General features: G+C 42.0%; 1 protein-coding gene across 2 annotated transcripts in view; it reads left to right on the top strand.

The window, feature by feature from the left end:
• The first annotated feature begins 1,532 nt into the window (after positions 1-1,532).
• LOC126091972 (inactive dipeptidyl peptidase 10-like) overlaps positions 1,533-22,105 on the top strand; it is a 1,178,675-nt gene continuing 1,158,102 nt past the window's right edge. For both annotated transcript variants that reach the window (XM_049907324.1, XM_049907325.1), the window contains exon 1: positions 1,533-3,370. In XM_049907324.1, coding sequence (XP_049763281.1) covers positions 3,032-3,370 — 339 coding nt within the window. In that variant the 5' untranslated portion in view covers positions 1,533-3,031. The remainder of the gene's footprint in view (positions 3,371-22,105) is intronic.

The raw sequence follows: 22,105 nt of genomic DNA, 5'->3' as shown, positions 1-22,105 counted from the left end.
TAATACAGTAGCTTTTATTGCTTGTGTTGCAGCTAACAAGAGTCAACTGCAACTGGTACATTTTGGGCATTCTGAACAATTTTAATTTTGTTGGTCAGGTAATGATTCATAAATAAAGGTGCATATAATCTGTTACTGCTTAAATTAAGTTAAATGAAATTTTGTTAGGTGTTACCGTCACATATGACGTGGAAGTAAAATAAAGCACTAATATTTTTCTTATAAAAACTATCTGTGATATGTTTTCTGTAATGATTTGTCTAAAAGTAAGAAATAAAATCGGTTACAGAAGTATTTGACGCACCTCATTTACTGTATACGATGTCGAGAATCATTCCAAGGTGCATCAGATGTTTCTGTAATGTATTTTATTTCTTACTTTTAGACATATCACAAAATAATGGAACATATTTTTTAAAATCTTTTTATATTTTAAAGCTTTGTTCAGAGAGCATGACCTTACAGGCACCTTGCTTGTCTCTGTTCTCGAAATGTCCTGAATTTATTACTTCATTTGAAGGAAACTATTTGGACCAATGTAACTTTTTATGCACATAATAGCAAGACTCTAATGAGATGAACTTCTTGATACTTCATTTACATAGCTACCAGCAGCTATTCGTGAAATATTTCAGTTTTTCCTCAGATAACTAATTAAGTTTTTCGTAATTACTATGGTCACTTTAAACTATTAAATACCGTATTCCAAAGCTAGATCTCACGCTGTTCAATTTGACACAATATTTGTCATTTCCCACTCACCGCTTGGCTATGAAAATTCGAAAATCACATACTAATTTTTTCCTACTTACTGTGATACTTTCAAGAACACCTTTCTTGTGAAACTAGACCTCACTCTGGTCACTTTGATATTCTTTTGGCCATTTCTCACTCTTCGTTTGGCTATGAAAATTCAGACAAAGAACCGTTGTATAATTTATATGGTGTTATTTCTTCACTGCATTCAAACATTTGACCAAGGAAGACATTAGCAGGTATTTTTGATTACGGGACCCCGCATTTCATAGTCCTACAGGCCTTGGTTCAATACCCTCAGAGCGTCTAATATCAAGAACCAATTCTAATGTTGTTGCTGACCCGTTGCAGAGGAAGAGCTTTCCATATTCCCATCAACATATCGCAGTCGAAGGTTTTGGTCGAGAAACCTAAATGATTTTAATCGATGATCAGTCGATAAAACAATCCTAGTATAAGCAACAGAAGTTCTATCACCCTTGTACTTTTTCTCGTCATTGTTACGTTCGAGGACGATTTGTTACGTTTCTCACTTATGATCGCAGAAAGACTTACATAATGTACCGAGTATCGAATTTTGTGTGTAAAAAAAGCTCGCTACTAATGACGAATTCCGTTACATCGACGTCGTGCCTCGAAGCGGAGGCAGCCGATCAGCAGCGCATCCCTCGGAAGGCTTCGGCAACGTTCGGCTATCTACGTAGGCAGCGCACGCGACTGTCTGTGTGGTGGGGGAGCACGCAGGGCTCTGCCCACCAGTTGGCGTTTGGCGCCGCTGTTGGAAACGTTGTTAGGGTGCAGCGGCTCTCTCCGGTTCGCAGCTCGGGTGACAGGTTGCGACTCCATGAACATACCGCGGTTATCGGTGCCGTCAGAATCCTCTTACATTAACAGAGCGTTGCCGTTGTGACATTCACTAGAAGCTGCGTGAATCGTACTGGTTGTCATTGCCAATGAATGGTGACATTTATGCAGAAACAAACCTGTATTGTACACAAGTTACCGTGCAGTAGCATCTATTTTAAATTACTACCAAGTTCAAATATTCGTAGGTTACTCCTTTGACAAGCTAATTATAGCCTCAAGACAGATCGTACCAGGGTTCCAGATATTTCCTACAACGCAGTAGAGGGAATTACCTCTTCTTCCGTCGCTGCCGCGTTTACTTCGTGCGGTAAATATTTACTCCGGACAGGAGCTTAAAAGCGCCTCTCTGTCTATTTATTTTTACTGTAGAACGCCCGAGAAGCTAAACCAGTTTTTGACAGTTACGACTCTCGCCTGCGTACCGCGCCAGCGAGTCTATGCGTGGAGCGCAGTCATTTCTCTTTGTGGCAAGAGATCTATAAAAAAACTTTAGAATTAATTTTGGTGGCTACTTTAATCAGGAACGTACCTGTGGGATAAAAACCTCGGTTGGTCATGCACTTAGCTCGCTAACGTAGTGCAGTTTCTTCTTTCGCGCTGCTCACTTTGTGGGTGTGTAGCCTTGTGTCGGCGGTTCTTCCATCAGGCTGCTCCAGGGAACATCAAAGGCCATCGGCGGCTTTCTTTAAAGGGGCGCTCGCTATCTGCTCTGACCTACGCCCGGCGTATGACGATAAACTGGCACTTCGTGTTGTGTGTTGCCTCCGGCGTGCTTGCTTTTAGGACGTAATGACTGCCACAACGGACGCTCCCGTAGAATATTACTCTGCCTTTTTTGGAGGCGCCGCATAACCTTTAGAATGTTCACTAGCTCTGCCTTGTCGCAGAATCGAGCACGTGCGAGAGAGAAAAATTGCTCCGACTTACACTAAAATTCCGTCCGCGTAGTCGGACTTCATGGTAGCCAGTGGTGGAAAATTGAAGAAACCATAAAGCTAACTTCATTTGTTCTTGTTCTTTGTAACACTACACGTAGAGCATCGCTGGTTTTGAACTGTTATGTTTTAAGGATTACGTCGTCTGTTTAAGCCGCTTTCCTCACTACATCCGCCCACGCAGCCTTTGAAGTTTTTGATGGGAAGCGCAAAAAAGAGGAACGATTACAGGGGATATTCCGAGAATTAATTAATGAATTCGAGCGAAAACCACAGCAACAAAAACTGATTTTCCTTTCGTCCGACTAGCTCTGCAGGGGAAAGATGTGCTTATAAAGAAATTGTACTCTTTATTCCTGTGAGTGCATCGTAGGAAGGATCGTCGTGTGAGCGAAACAACGAGGAAAACACTGTCACTCTTCGAGGCTTAATAGAGATAGAACCGCGCCCGCCCCGAGAGTGAAACCAGCGCCATGTCCTCAGAAGACGAGGCAGTGCCCCGACTACAGCTTCCACTAGACGAAGAGACGGGCGGGGAATCTGAAGACAATCTGTCTGTGGTGGCCGGCACCACACTAACTGTAGGCACCAGCGCCACCACCGGGAGCTCCGACGGCCGTCAGGATGACGACCACGGCTCCACGGAAGTGGTTATTCAGGACGCGCCGCAGGAAGACAAGCAGCAGCTGGAGAACGGCGAGAAAGCTGCCGAGGGTGGCAAACCGCACCACCCGGTGGTCATCGTGAGGTCGCCCCAGTCGCGCAAGACCTCCAGCGTCAAGAGGGTCGTCGCTTTCATCGCACCCAAAGAGGTCAGTCGCCACCGGTCAGCAGCTCTGCTATCCTAGTATATCCCTAAATGGTGATTGGTTTACTTCACCCGAACGTCTTATGCAGGGTGTTCGAGAAACGTCGCGGCGAATTTGGAAGTGTTGTAGAGGGTGTCGTGAAGAACGAATCGAGGATAGGAACCCGTGTCTGGAGACGTCATCCACCGACGCCACAGAGCGTCGAAGTTACAGGGATCGGCCCCTGCTACTAGGCCAACAATTCGGCAATAGGCGTGATTTTGTACGCTGACGGGCCGTAGGTGAAATCACAGCGATCGCCAGTGGAGGTTCTTCTACTGCGTAGAAGAACCTTATCTCCTATGAATGCAATGCTCTGTTCCCTCTGTGGATGACGGTTTCGGACGAAGGTTCCCACCGGCAGATTGTCTCCTGGAACCCACCAAAAATCTCCAATGTTTTTTTGTATACAGTAGGAAAATAAACTGCATACATAAACTCTTGTTCGAAAGCATCATCGACCAACGTAAGAGACGACTGCATTCATAGGAGACGAGGCCTTTCTACGCAGAACCTAACTCACTCTTCTTCACTAGCGACCGAGGCAGTTGGTCGCGATTACTGAATAACAAACAACAGTGCGAGATGTTCCGCCTACGGCTCATCAGCGTACAAAGCCACGTTTGCTGCTGAAGGTGTGGCCTACTGGCAGGCGCCGGCGCCAATAAGTTCGACGCTCTGTAGCGTCACTGGATGACATTTCTGAACACGGGTTCCTATGCTATATTTGCATTTAACTGTGCGACTGTGCAATACCGCGCTAATAGAACTAACTGTGCTCTGTCTGGAACCGCGCGACCGCTACAGCTGCAGGTTCGAATCCTGCCTCGGACATGGATGTGTGTGATGTCCTTAGGTTAGTTAGGTTTCAGTAGTTCTAAGTTATAGGGGACTGATGATTTCAGAAGTTAAGTCCCATAGTGCTCAGAGCCATTTCAACCATTTTAGAACTATGCTGTCATCACCGAGGCAGAGATGCGATCAATGAATGATGCCAATAACAACACGAATACATTAGCAGTATAAAAACTGACTGACTAACGGAGAGAACAGGAGGTTTTGTTCCAACATAGCGTGTAGAGGTCGAACCGAAGCCACTTGTTCTTATTAACGCCTTCAAACATATTACACGCTTGCCGATACTTATTATTACAATTTTATTTCGAATTCTTTTAAAATAAAACTTATTACTATATTAATTGTCTTAGCGGTTATAACTCCTCATTTATTAGGAATTGATCGTAAAACTGTGTGAGCAAATAATAAATATCATTTCTGGTTGAATGTGAGCTGGCGTAACTAAACCACTAAATTCGACGAAATCCGTGCGCAAACGATTGTAGACGGCTCGTGCGAAATGGGCCAGCGTGCTGCGCGAAACAATTGCAATGCAATCCGACATGCGAACACCTTTTGTGTAGCTATACGTTTATATATTATTTCAAATAGTACCACAAGATATATAACAAAAACTATACGTTAACCAAAATTTTAATATTCGTGGGCTGTGACATCTTCAGATGGAATATAATATCACGACGCCTGCAGGTAGATATTGTCAACGAAAAAACGTAATTACAAGTAGAAGTACTCCCCTTGACCGAAGAAAATAGAAATAACTTTAAAATTGAGTGCTCTTGCATGTCATTGTAGTTTAGAAGGCATTGTGTAACGCTATTTTACACTCCGTGCATTGCTACGTCGTTTAACTCCGCACTTGGTGTTTCATGCAAAATTCGCAAGTTTTTCAGGCGTCGGATCGATATGATTTCGGAAATATGCGTAATATTGCGCTTGTAGTCGGAGAGACGTATCACCTAGTGAAAGTTTCACGCTTTTCCTAGTCCGGCAGTTGGGAGTTTTTTAACATTACTCCTACAACATTTATTCAATAGTCAACAGATGCTTCCTTTTTTCTGACTGCGAACTGTTTTTTGGATAATGTACATAATCAATACTGCCATATCCTACACATAAAAAATTTGTCCCAACTTCCGTTCTCAGGAGTGTGACTCGTGATGTTTATGTTTCTTCTGCATTTGTTTCCACGAGTCTGACTCGTCAAAATACGGCAATAGTTTAAAAACTTGAAAATATCAGACCGCACACACAAGTGTCACATATTTTTACAGCAGTGAGTACCGGTCAAAAGTAGAAGAAAATTTCCGATAATGACAGGTCCGGAAATCAATACCTGACGAGATATGGTCCAATCTGTGCTCTCATTCCTATCTGTTTATTATGTAGAAGCAGCCACAAGAGGCAGTGCTGCACGTGATTGCCACATATCCTGATACATCCTTCAGTATTTCTTCTCTGTGAATCACGCGTTCTTCCAAATACACCTGGCTCGTTTCGGACTGCATGCATTGGTCATACGCATCTGTAAAGTCTGCACATTTTATGTGGGTTGGAGATACATCAAAACATTTAAACGGCCCCACACTCAAAAATCCGTAGGATGCAGCTCCGGTGAACGGGGATGCGATGCTACTGGATCTCCTTGGCCAATCCATCGCCCTTGAAACGTTGCTGTTAGCTGTTGTCGTAGAAAATCCTGTGGTACCTCGTCGCGCATGAAACAAAATCGTCTTTATGCAAGAGTAACATTCTCCAACACTGCTGGTAATTCACCACGCGTAAATCGGCGATACAGAGCACCTGTTAATCTGCTTGGTTAAGTGTGTGGCACTCACAAGTAAAACGGCCCATATGTCAACAGATATTGGTTTCGGGACATATAAGAACTTTTCTTCTTTTTATGAAAAATACTACCTCCTGCAAGAGTATGTGAAATCTTTCTTTAGCACCTTTTATATACAGACTGTCTCGCGTAACAATCGTTCGGTGCATTTTTTCTGGCGTTTCGGCAATTTCGGTTTTGCGTTTTCTAGCTGCAGTCAGCCCAAACGATTTCTCCTCGTCGGAATGTTACGTGCCCACTCGCTAGAGTGCACCCAAATTAGTCTAGTCCGATATTCATTTCATCAGTACGTATTAATGGGGACAGTAAAACACGAAGAATGAAATACAACCCAGCAGCTATTCGGTTGCGCTGCATGCTTGGTGGTAGCAGTCAGCAAGGCCAATGCAGTGCTGTAGCTTCTGGAATACTGGATATTCTTCGTGTTTTACTGTTCTTGTCAATACATACCGGTAAAAAAAATCTAACTAGAATAATCTTGGACCACTCTACCGAATGGCACGTGAAATTCTGCTTTAAAACTCATTTTGCTTAGAACGAGAAACAAACCGAAGCATTTTGTTGACACTGAGCGCCACATGAAAGACCTGATGAGCTCTGATGGTCTGGGCTGACCCCAGCTAAACAATGCAAATTCCAAACATCTGCTGAAAAACCAGATGATAACCGCATGATGACTCTAAGGTGAGAGACTCTGTATATAATTCTTTATTTACCACCCTTTCGGTCTTCTTTAATTTTTGTTCTCGTTTACCTCCCTACATTCACCAAAAATACTCTATTGGGTAACACAGTGAAGACAGAGTTGCTTGAACAGACATTGTGATTTTCTCACTTTAAAGTCCCCTCTTGACAGGTCCTGCAAGTTGCTCAATGCTATCTGTGAAAATGCCAGTAAAGGTAGCTTACGAATGCTGTCAACGTCTGCCAGTTTTCCAAAGTGTTTCGTGCGAAAAGTTCTAGTTTTACCTTTTTCCATGTTCCTTGCTTTCTCCTACACCTTCACCCCAAATTACTTTTACCACTAAGATTTCAACACTGCTCAGTATCTTCCTTAACTCCATCCCAATTTTGCTCTCAGTTCCATCCTTATTTCTCTCCCTATATTCCCCAAAAGATCCGAAACACGTTGTCAGTGAGGGGGCAAACGCTTAGAAAGACATTCTGTAATCCTCTCCCTAGAAGGTCGCCTTCCATTAGGCGCTAGCTGGACCTAAACATGTAAATGAGTCTGGACTTTCAAGCCACTCATAATATTTTAATTAGTTCTAAAGAACGATGCCCCTACACCTGTTTATTCAGCAGGAAGTCTATTCACTGTGCAAAAGTTTTCCTCTGTACCTAGTTTGCATACTGATTCTAAAACAATCGCACTGCGAATTTTCGCGTCTTGTTCGGCGTAAGATAAATTAGCAAATAATTTGCCGTTTCTTTGGAAGGATATGTTTTTCGTTGACTCCCGTCTTTTAATTTTTATTTTGTTTATTTGGAGAAAATTTACTTTTTAATACGTGTTTTATCACCCTGCCAAGTTTATTTCGTCCTTTATTACTATGTGGAGAAAGACACGTAGCGACTAGAAACAGTTTCCTTTCTGCAGCTTGCATGAGGTCGACGAACGACATATTTTATTTTAAGTACAGGTTTTTTGCTGCAATATTTATTTCTTTACTCGTAGTGATACAGTTGCACGACGAGCTCGTTTCTGCGTTATGCCGTCATCAAGTGTATCTGTGAAGATGATATAATAGGTACAATATTGTTCCTTACCTCTGTGTTGGTCTGCGTCTACATATGGCACCTTATGCTCACAACTTAGCTGGTATACACATATTGCAATTCAGTGATAAATATTATTTTAAATTTGCCTGTCGACAAACGGACAGTACATAGCACAACGAAATGACTTCAAGCCCTAAATAGTGCTAAAATTATATGTACAGCATACAAAACAAAAAAAAGGTGGTATACATAAACCAATTATTCTAAAAAGAGAAGAAAGAATCACAAATAAACCTACCTGTGTTACAACATCATACATAGGCCGAATATTCAAAAAGATGAACAACTTATTTAAGAAAACAAAATTGAAGTTAGCATTCCGTACCAATAACAACTTGAAGGCTAAAATATGATCGACAAAAAAATCTTCACTTTTTAACTACAGGATGGCCTTAGATACATCGGCAGCTGGAAATCTCGAAATTTTAAATCTTTTGATTGGCTGTGATCCAGCAACCGTAGGCTATTTAATTGCAGGATGTATATACAGCTACCACGGTTGCACGAACATTTTTGTCAGTTGACCATAGTTTCGATTGCACTAGGTCAACCTTCATCGGAATAAAAAATTACGTGAAATACCTAAAAAATATAATGACATGGCTTGAAATAAAATACGCTTAACAGGATTACTTACATAACTCACGTGCAAACGGAATATAGTTACATTTAATCAAATCATGGTTAAAAACTTTTTCAGATCCATGCGTCTAAAAACTTTCTTGTGACGATTGCAATAGATTTAACATCAGAAAAAGAGGCAGGAATTTCGGAATCAGATCAGAACAACATACATTAAACTGCGAAAGCAACCAATCTACATTTTATTTGCATTTGTAACGGCAAGAACGTAAAGCAGAAAATATGGAAAATGCTCTAAGAATTCTACACAAAGCATTGTCAGTACACAAAATGACATTTTGGACGAAACAGAAATTTAAACTCATACGGTAAAGTACTCAAGCGACATTATCAACGAATAGACAGATTTTAAACATAAGAAATATCACGAAAGTTTGATTGACATTATAAAAGAAAAAGGAAAATCATCGCGATGAACACAAAACAATAGAACACTTGTCATTTACGTAAAAAAACGACAGAAATACTATGTCTGAATAATTAAACGTAATCACTGGCTTTACATGAAATAGAAATCCATTGTAAACATATACTATCATTGCTGGAGCCGAAACTGTCAAAAAGGCTGTCAAAAATTACTTCACAAACTCACGCAAACATGAAGTAAACATATCACTAACGGGATCATATCATAATTTTAAAAAAGCAGTTGGCATTTACGCACCAAAATGCCACATTGACCACGTTGTACCAGCTGAGACATACGAATAAGGTACCATATGTAAACATAGAATAGGGTAGGCATAAGGAACAATACTATAACCAAAATACCATCTTCACAGGCACACTTGATAATGGCAAAACGCCGAAAGGAGCTCGTCGTGTTATATGTATCACTACGAGGAAACAAACGAACAGTACATCAGCAAACTTGTACGTAAAATATGTCATTCTTCGGCTAGTAGCAGAGGGCTCACGGCACTGTTACCAACTGTCTTTTCAGTCTTGTAGAAAATACGGAATCGACAGAGTTTTGAGGTGCAGTAGACATTTCCAGTCCTTTTCTGTTACGGTTCATTATAATAAGTGCCTGATCTGGCTGTGTTGAACATCGCGGATGATGAAGAAAAATTACTTTAATTGCAATGTAGGTAATTTTGGTTTGGTAAGAGAAGGAAAGGTAGGAAGGAAGGTTAGATTGGAACGTCCTGTCGACATCGAGGTCTTTAAAGCTTGGACTGATTCAAGGATGGAGAATGAAATCGGCGATGCCCTTTCAAAGGTACCATCCCGTCTTTTCCCCGGAGCAATATAGGGAAATCACGGAAATCCTAATTCAGGGTGGCCGAACGCCGATTTGAAACGTCATCCTTTCGAATGTGAATCCAGTGTGCCACCATTTTGCGCAAGAGAAGGAGAAAATGTGTGAAGTACCACGTAATTAAGTGAAACAAAGGCGATTGAATTATTTCTGTGTATATAGTCTTGCGATCGCAGCTGCTAAGTTGATCACACCTGCGCTATATCAAACTTTCGCTGTAAGTCACATCCTTCAATACTTCAAAGATCCGTCTACACAACTACTTTTGCAGCGCCCACAGTTCTCCGCTCGATGCTGCATGCTTCTTAGCCTTCATTAGCTGTTTACTGTAGTCTACAGGTATATAAAAATAACAAGGTCTAGGTCTTTCTCTCATTTGTTTTACGAGGGTAAGTCAAATGAAAACCTTAAATATATTTTTAAATATTATTTACTGTGCAGAAGTGGTACAAAGCTGTATCACTTTTCAACATAATCTGCCCCACGCTCAGTGCAAGTCCTCCAGCGCTTACGAAGTGCATTAATTCCTTCAGAAAAAAATTCTTTTGGTAGTCCGAGCAACCACTCATGCACCGCGTGGCGTACCTCTTCGTGGGAATGGAACTTCTTTCCTCCCATTGCGTCTTTGAGTGGTCCGAATATATGGAAATGACTTAGGACAAGGTCTGGTAAGTATATTTCGTTTCCATTTGTTTTTTCTTCCATCCAGCGACTTCTTATATCCACATCTTATATTTTAAAAAATGATGAAATAATAGGGATCGTATCTCATACATCTGCTTACCGCTTGGGTTAACAGCTCTGTTAACGAGCGAACAGTGTTAGGCTCGAATCTCTACATAAGCAATGATGGGATTTTGATCCAGATTGTCTGTGTGAAGCCTTGTATTGCCTACAGGTGGCGACTGCGATTATTTGCTCAACAACACTTAGAGACGCACCCATGGTAGTCCACAAATGAACTGAAGTAATTCTATGAAACGTCCCCTTGGAAAACTTAATGAATTACTGTGCTGATAAACCTCTTATATTATTTGATTTTCAGACAGCTGAGCAGAACTGAACGTACTCAGTCATTTCGCTCTTTACCTATTCTGATCAACACTAAACTGACACACAATATTTTTAGCGCAACGCAGTCTGACTTTCAATAATCCCTACAAAAGAATGGCCTTGACTAACATTAACCTATACCTTTCACAAATAACTTACCCCACAAAAATCTTCGTTACTCGAACTACTGCAATACAGCGAGCGCCACTACTGCCAGCTAAATAAAAGATTCAAACTACTGAAGGCACTAACTACTGATAGGCATAGTTAGCAAATGAAAGATTTTAATAGAGAACAAACAATGTATTTACCTTAATAGTGTTCAAAAGTCATAATATATATATATATATATATATCAGTTCATGATATCCAGTATTACAAATTTACTGTCTCTGATGGACATACGTCCAGATCATCCGCTCTCAAAACTCCGCCATCTCTCTCCCCATATCCACCAGTGCTGGCGGCTCACCTCCAACTGCGCAACGCTACGCGCTGTTAACAGCCAACTGCGCAACACTACAATAGCGACTATTCCAACAATGCCACCCAGCCACAGACTGTACAAAGCACAGCCAGTGATTTTCATACAGAGCGCTACGTGGCGTTACCAATATAAAAACCTAAACAGCCTACTTACACTTCGAAGCAAACAGGAGAACGTTATTGTTATCTCCTTTCCCCCACATTGTTTAACGAATAAATTACAATAGAAGTATTGCAGTTGCTCACCTAGACATTTCTGACACGATACGATAGTCTCAGTTATGTGGCCACTAGGTAAATGTACGTAATTTTTTCAGATTCATTTAACTTTATTTAATTTCCTGGATATTGTCTTTTTTTTATCTTCTTAAAATTGTTTACATACGGTGACTCCATACCATCGTTCTCAATTTTACGTACCGAAGAGAAGCTAATTATAAGACATTTTTAGCACAGCCTAATATTTAATGAAATGAAAGTCAGTCGCTTTACCAAATTTCTTCCCACGCCACGGGGAATACAAGAGACCTTGCATCGGCAGTATGCGTGTTACTAAGTCAGAAGTGTTCGATATGAACTTGCGACAATGCTGTTAAGGTTTCTCCTGATAATCACCGTGTACCCTTAAAGGACTGTGAAGTGAGGGCGTTTATTACCTGTCTGACTGAGGTTCATTAAATTGATATTCTCAATATACATACAAAGCGGCTTTTATGTGGATGCCTGATAATCACCGTCTTCTGCAGCAGTAAGAAAGTAGCAAGCCTCTCCGACACACAGTCTGTGAACACATGGCTTTCCGATGCATTTTCCTATGACAGAGCTGAAAAGCTCTCTGCGCTAGTTGACGGATGTGCTTTGCACGAAAATGTGTGAATCCTGTTAAATACCTGATTCGACCGTGTTTGGCTTAGTGGGCATTCGGTGAATAAAGGAAAGTACGATTTTAAGACAGTTATAAAATGTAGAAACGTATTCATAAATTCGCAATTCAATGTGATCCACGGGAGGTAGTTTTACGAGGTCTGATTCTTTGATATGGAGGAGACCAATTTTTTTAAATAGGAGTTATCCGAAAATTTATATATATATATATATATATATATATATATATATATATATATATATATATATATATATATATATATATAGGGTGAGTCACCTAATGTTATCGCTGGATATATTTCGTAAACCACATCAAATACTGACGAACCGATTCCACAGACCGAACGTGAGGAAAGGGGCTAGTGTAATTGTTTAATACAAACCACAAAAAAATGCACTGAAGTATGTTTTTTAACACAAACCTACGTTTTTTTTAAATGGAACCCCTTTTGTTTTGTTAGCACATCTGAACATATAAACAAATACGTAATGAATGCCGTTTGTTGCATTGTAAAATGTTAATTACATCCGGAGATATTGTAACCTAAAGTTGACGCTTGAGTACCAATCCTCCGCTGTTCCATCGTGTGTATCGGAGAGCACCGAATTACGTAGGGATCCAAAGGGAACGGTGATGGACCTTAGGTACAGAAGAGACTGGAACAGCACATTACGTCCACATGCTAACACCTTTTTATTGGTCTTTTTCACTGACGCACATGTACATTACCATGAGGGGTGAGGAACACGTACACACGTGGTTTCCGTTTTCAATTACGGAGTGGAATAGTGTGTGTCCCGACATGTCAGGCCAATAGATGTTCAATCTGGTGGCCATCATTTGCTGCATACAATTGCAATCTCTGGTGTAATGAATGTCGTACACGCCGCAGTACATCTGGTGTAATGTCGCCGCTGGCTGCCACAATACGTTGTTTCATATCCTCTGGGGTTGTAGGCACATCACTGTACACATTCTCCTTTAACGTACCCCACAGAAAGAAGTCCAGAGGTGTAAGATCAGGAGAACGGGCTGGCCAATTTATGCGTCCTCCACGGCCTATGAAACGCCCGTCGAACATCCTGTCAAGGGTCAGCCTAGTGTTAATTGCGGAATGTGCAGGTGCGCCATCATACTGATACCACATACGTCGACGCGTTTCCAGTGGGACATTTGCGAGCAACGTTGACAGATCATTCTGTAGAAATGCGATGTATGTTGCAGTGCTCTCCGATACACATGATCGAACAGCGGAGGAGTGGTACTCAAGCGTCAACTTTAGGTTACAATATCTCCGGATGTAATTAACATTTTACAATGCAACAAACGGCACTGATTACGTTCAGGTGTGTTAACAAAACTAACGGGGTTCCATTTAAAAAAACGTAGGTTTGTGTTAAAAAACATACTTCCGTGCATTTTTGTATGGTTAGTATTAAACAATTACACTAGCCCCTCTCCTCACGTTCGGTCTGTGGAATCGGTTCGTCAGTATTTGATGTGGTTTACGAAATATATCCAGCGGTAACGTTAGGCGACTCACCCTGTATATATAGAGGGCAGTGGTATATTTCATTCGTTTATCCGGATCGTTAAACAACTTTCTCTATTATTTTGTTTCAACTCGACTCTTAATGTTGCGTTTCTTTTACAAATCGAGGACAATATTTCTTACTTGTTCTTTCTGTTCAGTGAAGAATCAAGAATACTGAATCGTATACAACTGAAAATAGTCGTAATCTCTCGTGTTAATTCAATGAAGCCGTAGATACTTTATTTTATTAGCATAATAAGGACCATTATATTAAAATAGGAAGTAACTTCTTAGAAAAATATAATGGAGACGAGCGCATTTTTATTCCTGTTTCTTCTTAAGTTTTCTTTTTCTTCCTACTTTGCAAACAATCTAATCACTTTTATAATAACGTCATTTGCTGTACGAATAATTATTCTTTGACGGCCGGCGTTTTAATTGTTTATGAAGCTACACACTACACAGGTCATCCAATACAAAGTTCACAATTTTATTCGTTAGTACTGAATTTGCAGCGTTATCTGTTAAAAAATAAATTTCTGCATGAATAATGTGTGCCAGTATTCGTAAGGGAAGCCAAATGTGAAAAAGCGTACAAATAATATGTTATCAGAGGGGCCCGTTCTCTGTTCGCTACATCGCTTCGAATCTGATTGATACAATTACGATTCGGAATCTCGTTGGTCCGCTTAAAAGAAGCATTAACATTTCGAATGCGACAAAATGTTCGATAACCGCGTTACGACTGTGAATGAGGTTAATCAAGGGATGGATCGAACAAAAAAAAGCAGGCAGACTTTTACACTTTTTTCTGGGTGCTGGCGAAGTGTGCAGTGTCATTCAGTTGGCATACGTGTGGAACAGTGACCACGCATTAAAGGGCTTTAGGCTACTTTTTCAGTTGCACTTCCATTAACACTTGAAAATGACTATACTACGCACCTATGTAGTTTATCGTTACAGTAATAAGCGAAAGACAGAGAAATCAGAAATTGAAACCTTGTCAGAATTTACGAGGAAGCGCATAAATTATTTCTTAACCTAAAAAATAGTTCCCGGGTTAGGAATCTCAGGCTACGAAGTATGATTTTGGGAAATGCGAATATAAATATACAAAGATTCATCTGAATGAGTTGATATGGAAGGGAATATGTTAAACGACAGTATCGCACTAGAGATTTATTTTCCCTCATTTTCCGTTCCTCATTTTCCGTTCTGCCTCTATAGCTGTCCATAACTGCGAAAGTGCTACCGTTGCAGGATTTTGTGCACAAACTGACCTCTCGCTTATGTCCCAGAATTGTTCAATGGGTGTCCAAATCATTAGCTTCAAAACGATCGCGAACAATTGTGGCCGGGTTACACGGCGCATTGTCATCCATAAAAATTCCGTCGTTGTTTAGGAACATGAAGTCTATGAAACATTCTAGCCAATTATGCTAGCACTGGAAGAGCTTCTCAGTTCCATATGCAAGGAATTCGTGGGGGCGTGAGTGTAACCAGTTAAGCACCGCTGCCTGGACTTCTTCCTTATCAGCGAACAGTGAGCCACTAAGAGCTTCTTTCCGTGGTTAAAAAATGTTATAATCTGAAGGTTCGCGGTACAGGGAATACGGGCGGATGAGGCAAGCAGGTCTTTTATAGTATCAAGGGCACGCTCATGCCACATAATCACTGCCGGCATATCGCTGCTATCTATTGGCGCAACGCACCTCGTTGCTCGCCAGCAGAAGCTTCTACGCTGCAATCTCACTGCTCGCTGCCCACTGGCAGTAATTACCCTGCAGCTGTTCACATACCGAGCAGAGTGCTAGCAGCGTGGAACACGGCACTGCTTCAGTGACCCTGAAGCAGCCAATCATGGCTCAAGTTTCAGGACTTGGGTGATTGTCGCAGTACAAAACACAATCCAGCTTGATGTCATCGCCTGGTGAGGATCGTAACGAGCAGCGATGGTCCAGGTCAGATGGATCGGTGAGGCTCATCCCCAAACATGAACGTGACTCTAGCAGTGTGTGGCCTCGCATTGTCAGCACAGTGACAGAACATCACTGCACACCAGTCCACACTACTCCCGCAAAGTTAGAGTTTCAAATTTTTACTCACAATGTGCACATTTTGACCTCCCAGCATATAATGTCCAAGAATTCTCTCATATGGTCCCAAAACAAAGGCACTCATTTCAGTTCGCACCTCGTTGTGTTTTGGAGATGAAGAATGTCGCCACTAGACTGAAGCCCACTTTTGATCACGTTAGTAAAAATGCACCCCACTTCCATCTGCAGTTACAGTAAGAAAAATTTCTCCTCTTCGGCCTCGTACTATTGTACGTGGGCTGCTTCTCTGTTGGCAGCGCTGTGAAGCGCTTTGCATTGGATCTCTGACTGTGCTCTCTTTGTAAGAGACTCTGTGGCTGGTTGGACTCGCTGTTGGAAGTTAATCGCCAGTAGTGTTGGGCAGTTAGAAGTTAGTCGCCAGCAGTGATAGAAGTACTGTTGGGTACTTGGGGGTGAACAGCCAACAGTGATGGATGTGGAGAGAGAATAGCCAGAGGTGATGGAGGTTAGAGGTTTGAAGTGTTAACTCGAGCGGATGATCTGGGCGTGTGTCCGTCATGGAAATGTAATTTGTCGATGATTATATAATCTTTTGGAACTGGATGTCACGGATGTTCATATATTATATGATTTTTGGACTGGTTGCCACATTATTAAGGTAAATACATTGTTTGCTCTGCAACAAAATCTTTCCTTTGCAAACCATATCCCTATTAGAAGTTAGTGCCTTTAGTAGTTGGAATCTTATATTTAGCTGGTAGTATTGGCGCTCCCTATATTGCAGTAGTTCGTGTAATGAAGATTTTTGTGAGGTAAGTGCTTAATCAAATCTATACGTTATTGTTAAAATTTCTTTTTAGTCAGGTCCATTCTTTTGAATTAATTATTTGAAGGCAGGTTGTAATTTATTTTTTTTTTCAGCATTCAGATTGCGTTGCGCTAGAATATTGTGGGTCAGTGTTGACATGATAAGATTAAGTGAAGAGAAAGTACTTTCAGTTTTACTCAGCTGTTGCAGAATCAAATAACGTAGAAGTTTCATCTTCTCAGTCATTTTGCCATTTTAAGTACAGACACACCCATTTAAATAAAGAAGTTTCACTATTGCAAAGGCTCCCGCACACATCCATGAGCCTTTGTTTCATTTCTGATGATAGGTGCTTTGGAACCCACCTCCCTCACACTTCCTCGATCATGAGTACGTCATGGAGAATATGGTGGGCTTCTCCGACACAAATTTCGTCATTGCTACAGTAGCATTCACCGTAATAGGCCTGTTATCCCATATCCTCTCATAGACTTTCGCAATGTTCTTCTCCATGACTGCACATCCCGGGCATCCAGGACACGGCGAATGCTTACCAATTACTACACTCTGTTTGTACTTAGCTGCCCACTCATACCACTACTTTCGACTCAAACAACTTTCACCACATTCCACTGCGAGACTGTCATGTCAAGCCCAATCTGATAATACACTATCTAGTCAAATTAATGTGACCACATGTGAGAAGCTTTGACAACCTCCTTTTGCAGCACGACAGTTGCAGGAAGCGAGTCAATGAGGTTCTGGAAGGTATCAGCAGGGATGTAGAACTCGCCCAGTCCAGTGTCATGGCGAGCGGAGATAAGTTACTCGGTTGAGGATCCATGCCGCGAACAGCCTGATCAAAGTGTTCCCTCAGTCCGGAACCACTAGGCTGCTACGGTCGCAGGTTCGAATCCTGCCTTGGGCATGGGTGTGTGTGATGTCCTTAGGTTAGTTAGATTTAAATAGTTCTAAGTTTGGGGGACTGGTGACGTCAGATGTTAAGTCCCATAGTGCTTTAAAAAAAGTGTGTGAAATCTTAACGGGACTTAACTGCTAAGATCATCAGTCCCTAAGCTTACACACTACTTAACCTAAATTATCCTAAGGACAAACACACACACCCTTGCTCGAGGGAGGACTCGAACCTCCGTCGGGGCCAGCCGCACAGTCCATGACTGCAGCGCCTCGGCTAATCCCGCGCGGCCCATAGTGCTTAGAGCCATTTGAACCATTTTTTGAAGTGGTCCTATGGATTCTCGATTGGGTTTAAATCTGTTTGGTGACCGGAGGAGAATGCTAAACTGGTCCCAGTGCTCTGCGAGCTGTCTGAACGTTGCGTTGTCCTGCTGATAGATGTCATCGTGCCGAGGAAACACGAACTGCATTTATGGGCAGATGTCAACCCCAGAATATATGGATACTTCTTTTGATACATTGTGCCTTCCAGAATCACACCACCCAGAGAATGCCACGAAAACATCCCCAGAGAATAAAGCTAGCCGGGTGTTCACTTTCAAACGCTTCACACTGTACACATCAACGACCACATGTCTGATGGAGCAGAAAACGTGATTCATCTGAAAAGGCCACCTGTCGCCACTCAGTGGACATCTAGCTGCGGTCTTGGCATGCAAAATGAAGCCTCCTTCGTCGGCGATGAACAGGAGTCACCAGGGGTGCATCAGTCAGACACCTACTGGAGAGGCCAGTACGGACCAGCGTTCAATGAACGGTCGTTGAGGAGACACTGTTGGTGGCTCCTTGGTTCATATGGGTACTCAGCTGTTCAAAAGTCGCACGTCTCTTCGCCCGTACACATTTCCACAGATATCGTGCCCCACAGTCATCTGTGGCCCGTGGTGCACCAGAGCTGCATCGGATAACGCCATTTTGCCTTGTTCTCTTCTCTCTCTTCTCAGCGATCTAAATCTACATCTACATCTACATACATACTCCGCAATCCACCATACGGTGCGTGGCGGAGGGTACCTCGTACCACAACTAGTATCTTCTCTCCCTGTTCCACTCCCAAACAGAACGAGGGAAAAATGACTGTCTATATGCCTCTGTACGAGCCCTAATCTCTCTTATCTTATCTTTGTGGTCTTTCCGCGAAACGTAAGTTGGCGGCAGTAAAATTGTACTGCAGTCAGCCTCAAACTCTGGTTCTCTAAATTTCCTCACAAGGGAACATCCCCATTGCATCCCCGTCAGATTTAGTTATAAGTTGGCACAGTGGGTAGGCCTTGAAAAACTGAACACAGATCAATCGAGAAAACAGGAAGAAGTTGTGTGGAACTATGAAAAAAAAATAAGCAAAATATACAAACTGAGTAGTCCATGCACAAGATAGGCAACATCAAGGATAGTGGGATCTGAGGAGCGCCGTGGTCCCGTGGTTAGCGTGAGCAGCTGCGGAACGAGAGGTCCTTGGTTCAAGTATTCCCTCGAGCGAAAAGTTTATTTTCGCGAAGTTATGATCTGTCCGTTCGTTCATTGACGTCTCTGTTCACTGTAATAAGTTTAGTGTCTGTGTTTTGCGACCGCACCGCAAAACCGTGCGATTAGTAGACGAAAGGACGTGCCTCTTCAATGGGAACCGAAAACATTTGATCGCAAGGTAATAAGTCAACCGACTCCTCCACAGGAATACACATCTGATATATTCTATACGACACTGGTGACGGTATGTGCGTCAAATGACAGGAATATGTTCTCGACCCACCTAACTTGTACACTTGGCGAATGGGTAAAAAGGTTCTTCTACCTTGCCCGATTTAGGTTTTTTTTGTGTATGTCAGTTACCTCGCATCGGACGGACGGACGGTTAGATAATAATTGTCTGAAAATAAAAAAATAAATTTTTCACTCGAGGGAAGGCTTGAACCAAGGACCTCTCGTTCCGCAGCTGCTCACGCTAACCACGCGGCCACGGCGCACCTGAGCTTATATGATCCTTGTTGTTGCCTATGTTGCACACAGATTACTCAGTTTGTATATTTTGCTTATTTTTTTCATAGTTCCACACAACTTCTTCCTGTTTTCTCGATTGATCTGTGTTCAGTTTTTCAAGGCCTATCCACTGTGCCAACGTATAACTAAATCTGAGGGGGTGCGAAGGGGAGGTTCCCTTGTCAGTAGCGATTCACGTAAAGATCGCCTCCTTTCCTTTAGAGACTCCCACCCGAGTTCCTGAAGCATTTCCGCAACACTCGCGTGATGATCAAACCTACCAGTAACAAATCTAGCAGCCCGCCTCTGAATTGCTTCTACGTCCTCCCGCAATCTGACCTGATAGGGATCCCAAACGCTCGAGCAGTACTCAAGATGAACCACATCTTCCCAAAATTCTGCGAATGAACTGCCGACGACTATCCCCCTTCCCCACAACTGCCATTACATGCTTGTCCCATCTCATATCGCTCTGCAATGTTATGCCCAAATATTTAATCGACGTGACTGTGTCAAGCGCTACACTACTAATGGAGTATTCAAACATTACAGGATTCTTTTTCCTATTCATCTGCATTAATATACATTTATCTATATTTAGAGTTAGCTGCCATTCTTTACACCAGTCACAAATCCTGTCCAAGTCATCTTGTATCCTCCTACAGTCACTCAACGACGACACCTTCCCGTACACCACAGCATCACCAGCAGCGCACAGTGCTATCAACCCTGTCCAAAAGATCATTTATGTGGATAGAAAACAACAGCGGACCTACCACACTTACCTGGGGCACTCCAGATGATACCCTCACCTCCGATGAACACTCACAGGCCCTGTAGACCACGCGCTGCATCAACGATCTGCCTCTACCGCCTTGTATCCCTCGCAGCCTCTCTCCACCATGCGGAAACTCCTAATCCTGCAATTTCCTTCTCTGTGTCATCTTTCCATCTTGCACGAGGTCGTCCCAATGGTCTTGTTGCCTGGAGAGCTCCTTCAAATGCTTTCATGGTGATTCTGTTGTTTTCCATTCTAGCCACATGTCGAGCCCATTGCAGTCTCCTACTTTTTAATTTCTGGATGATACTGGGTTGCTTCGTTAACTGAGAAATTTGATTTTTCTTTCGATTTCTCCATACGCCATTCTCCAACACAGGTCCCCAGATTTTTCTCATTACTTTTCTTTCGAAAACATTCAGTTATTCTCTTTCATTCTTTGCAAGCGTCCAGCTTTCTGAACCGCACATTACTGTGGGGCAGATGATAGTGTTGTAGCTATATCTTCATCTTTGTGCTGATCGACAAAGCTTTACTTTTCAGTGGGTTGCTTAGTGAATACAGACACATGAACCTGAGGCTGTTCTTTGATTTATATCCATTGTTATGATATTTGTACCCTTGAAACGTGATCCAAGGTATTTAAACTGGTGAACTTTTCTGAATTTAGGATGTTGGTCAATTTCAAAGTAAGGATTTGGGTTTATGACTCGACCTATTTCCATATATTCGGTTTTCTCTTGGTTAATCAAAAGCCCCATTTTGCTGACACAATGCCTGAGAGATCTGTACATGTCTTTCAGTTCTTCTTCAGTTTCACTCAGCAACACTATATCATCTGCATATGCCAGGAGTCTTACTTCACTGTGTTCGAAACGGAGACCATTGTATAGATGTAAATTATTCTCCCAAACCAGTCTGTCTAAGGCTAGGTTGAAGAGGACACATGAAAGAGCGTCTCCCTATCGTAAACCTGTTTCTATTGGAATGGTGGGGGATATGGATCCTCTGAACTTCACTGGGAGCCATCCATGCACAGTTTTGCCATTATTGGTATTTTCTAATCACAGTGACACGCGATCAGTTTACATACATAGCTATTTCAGAAAAGCTTCCACTCTTGGCCCGAAGCCCAATCATGATGCCCTTTTGCACGTCAGACACATCTCTTCGTTTCTGCATTACGACAGTGATTGGACTGTTTTACCCGTTCTCCAGACACGTTTTATATACCCTCCACAGACAGTGCAGACACCTGTTCTTTGTGAGTGGTTATCGTACGCTGACGTCGAATACGGGGTTTGGTCACATTAATGTGAATGAACCGTCAAAAATAATAACGAAATACCAATGAAACCTTCCTGTTTCCTCTATCTCTCTTTTGTTACGTACCCTTGCCTTCTTCAGTATCTTATGAAACCTTCCCTTAGGATTTCTACCTCCTGCTTAACAATAACAAATGAAATCTTCCCTTTGAAATTAATTATCTTTATCAATCTTACCATACAAATTTAAATTGCTGCATATTAAAATTTATTTTCAGACTATTTCGATGAAACGTAGAATGTCTCGTCGTCGTGGCCCTCAGTCGTTACCTGCAATAACCCAAAACTGTTCCTTATCTTTTTTACTGTTACTGGATCGCCATCTGACTGCTACATCGAACTGCGACATGAATATACTTACTCTGTTTTACTATACTCTATTAGCTGCTGGTGGGCTGTCATAATAAGTGGCTGTATTTATTACCAAA

The sequence above is a fragment of the Schistocerca cancellata genome, chromosome 7 (genome assembly GCF_023864275.1).
Source record: "Schistocerca cancellata isolate TAMUIC-IGC-003103 chromosome 7, iqSchCanc2.1, whole genome shotgun sequence".
NCBI classification, from domain to species: Eukaryota; Metazoa; Arthropoda; class Insecta; order Orthoptera; family Acrididae; genus Schistocerca; species Schistocerca cancellata.
This window is presented reverse-complemented; position numbering and strand designations above follow the sequence as displayed.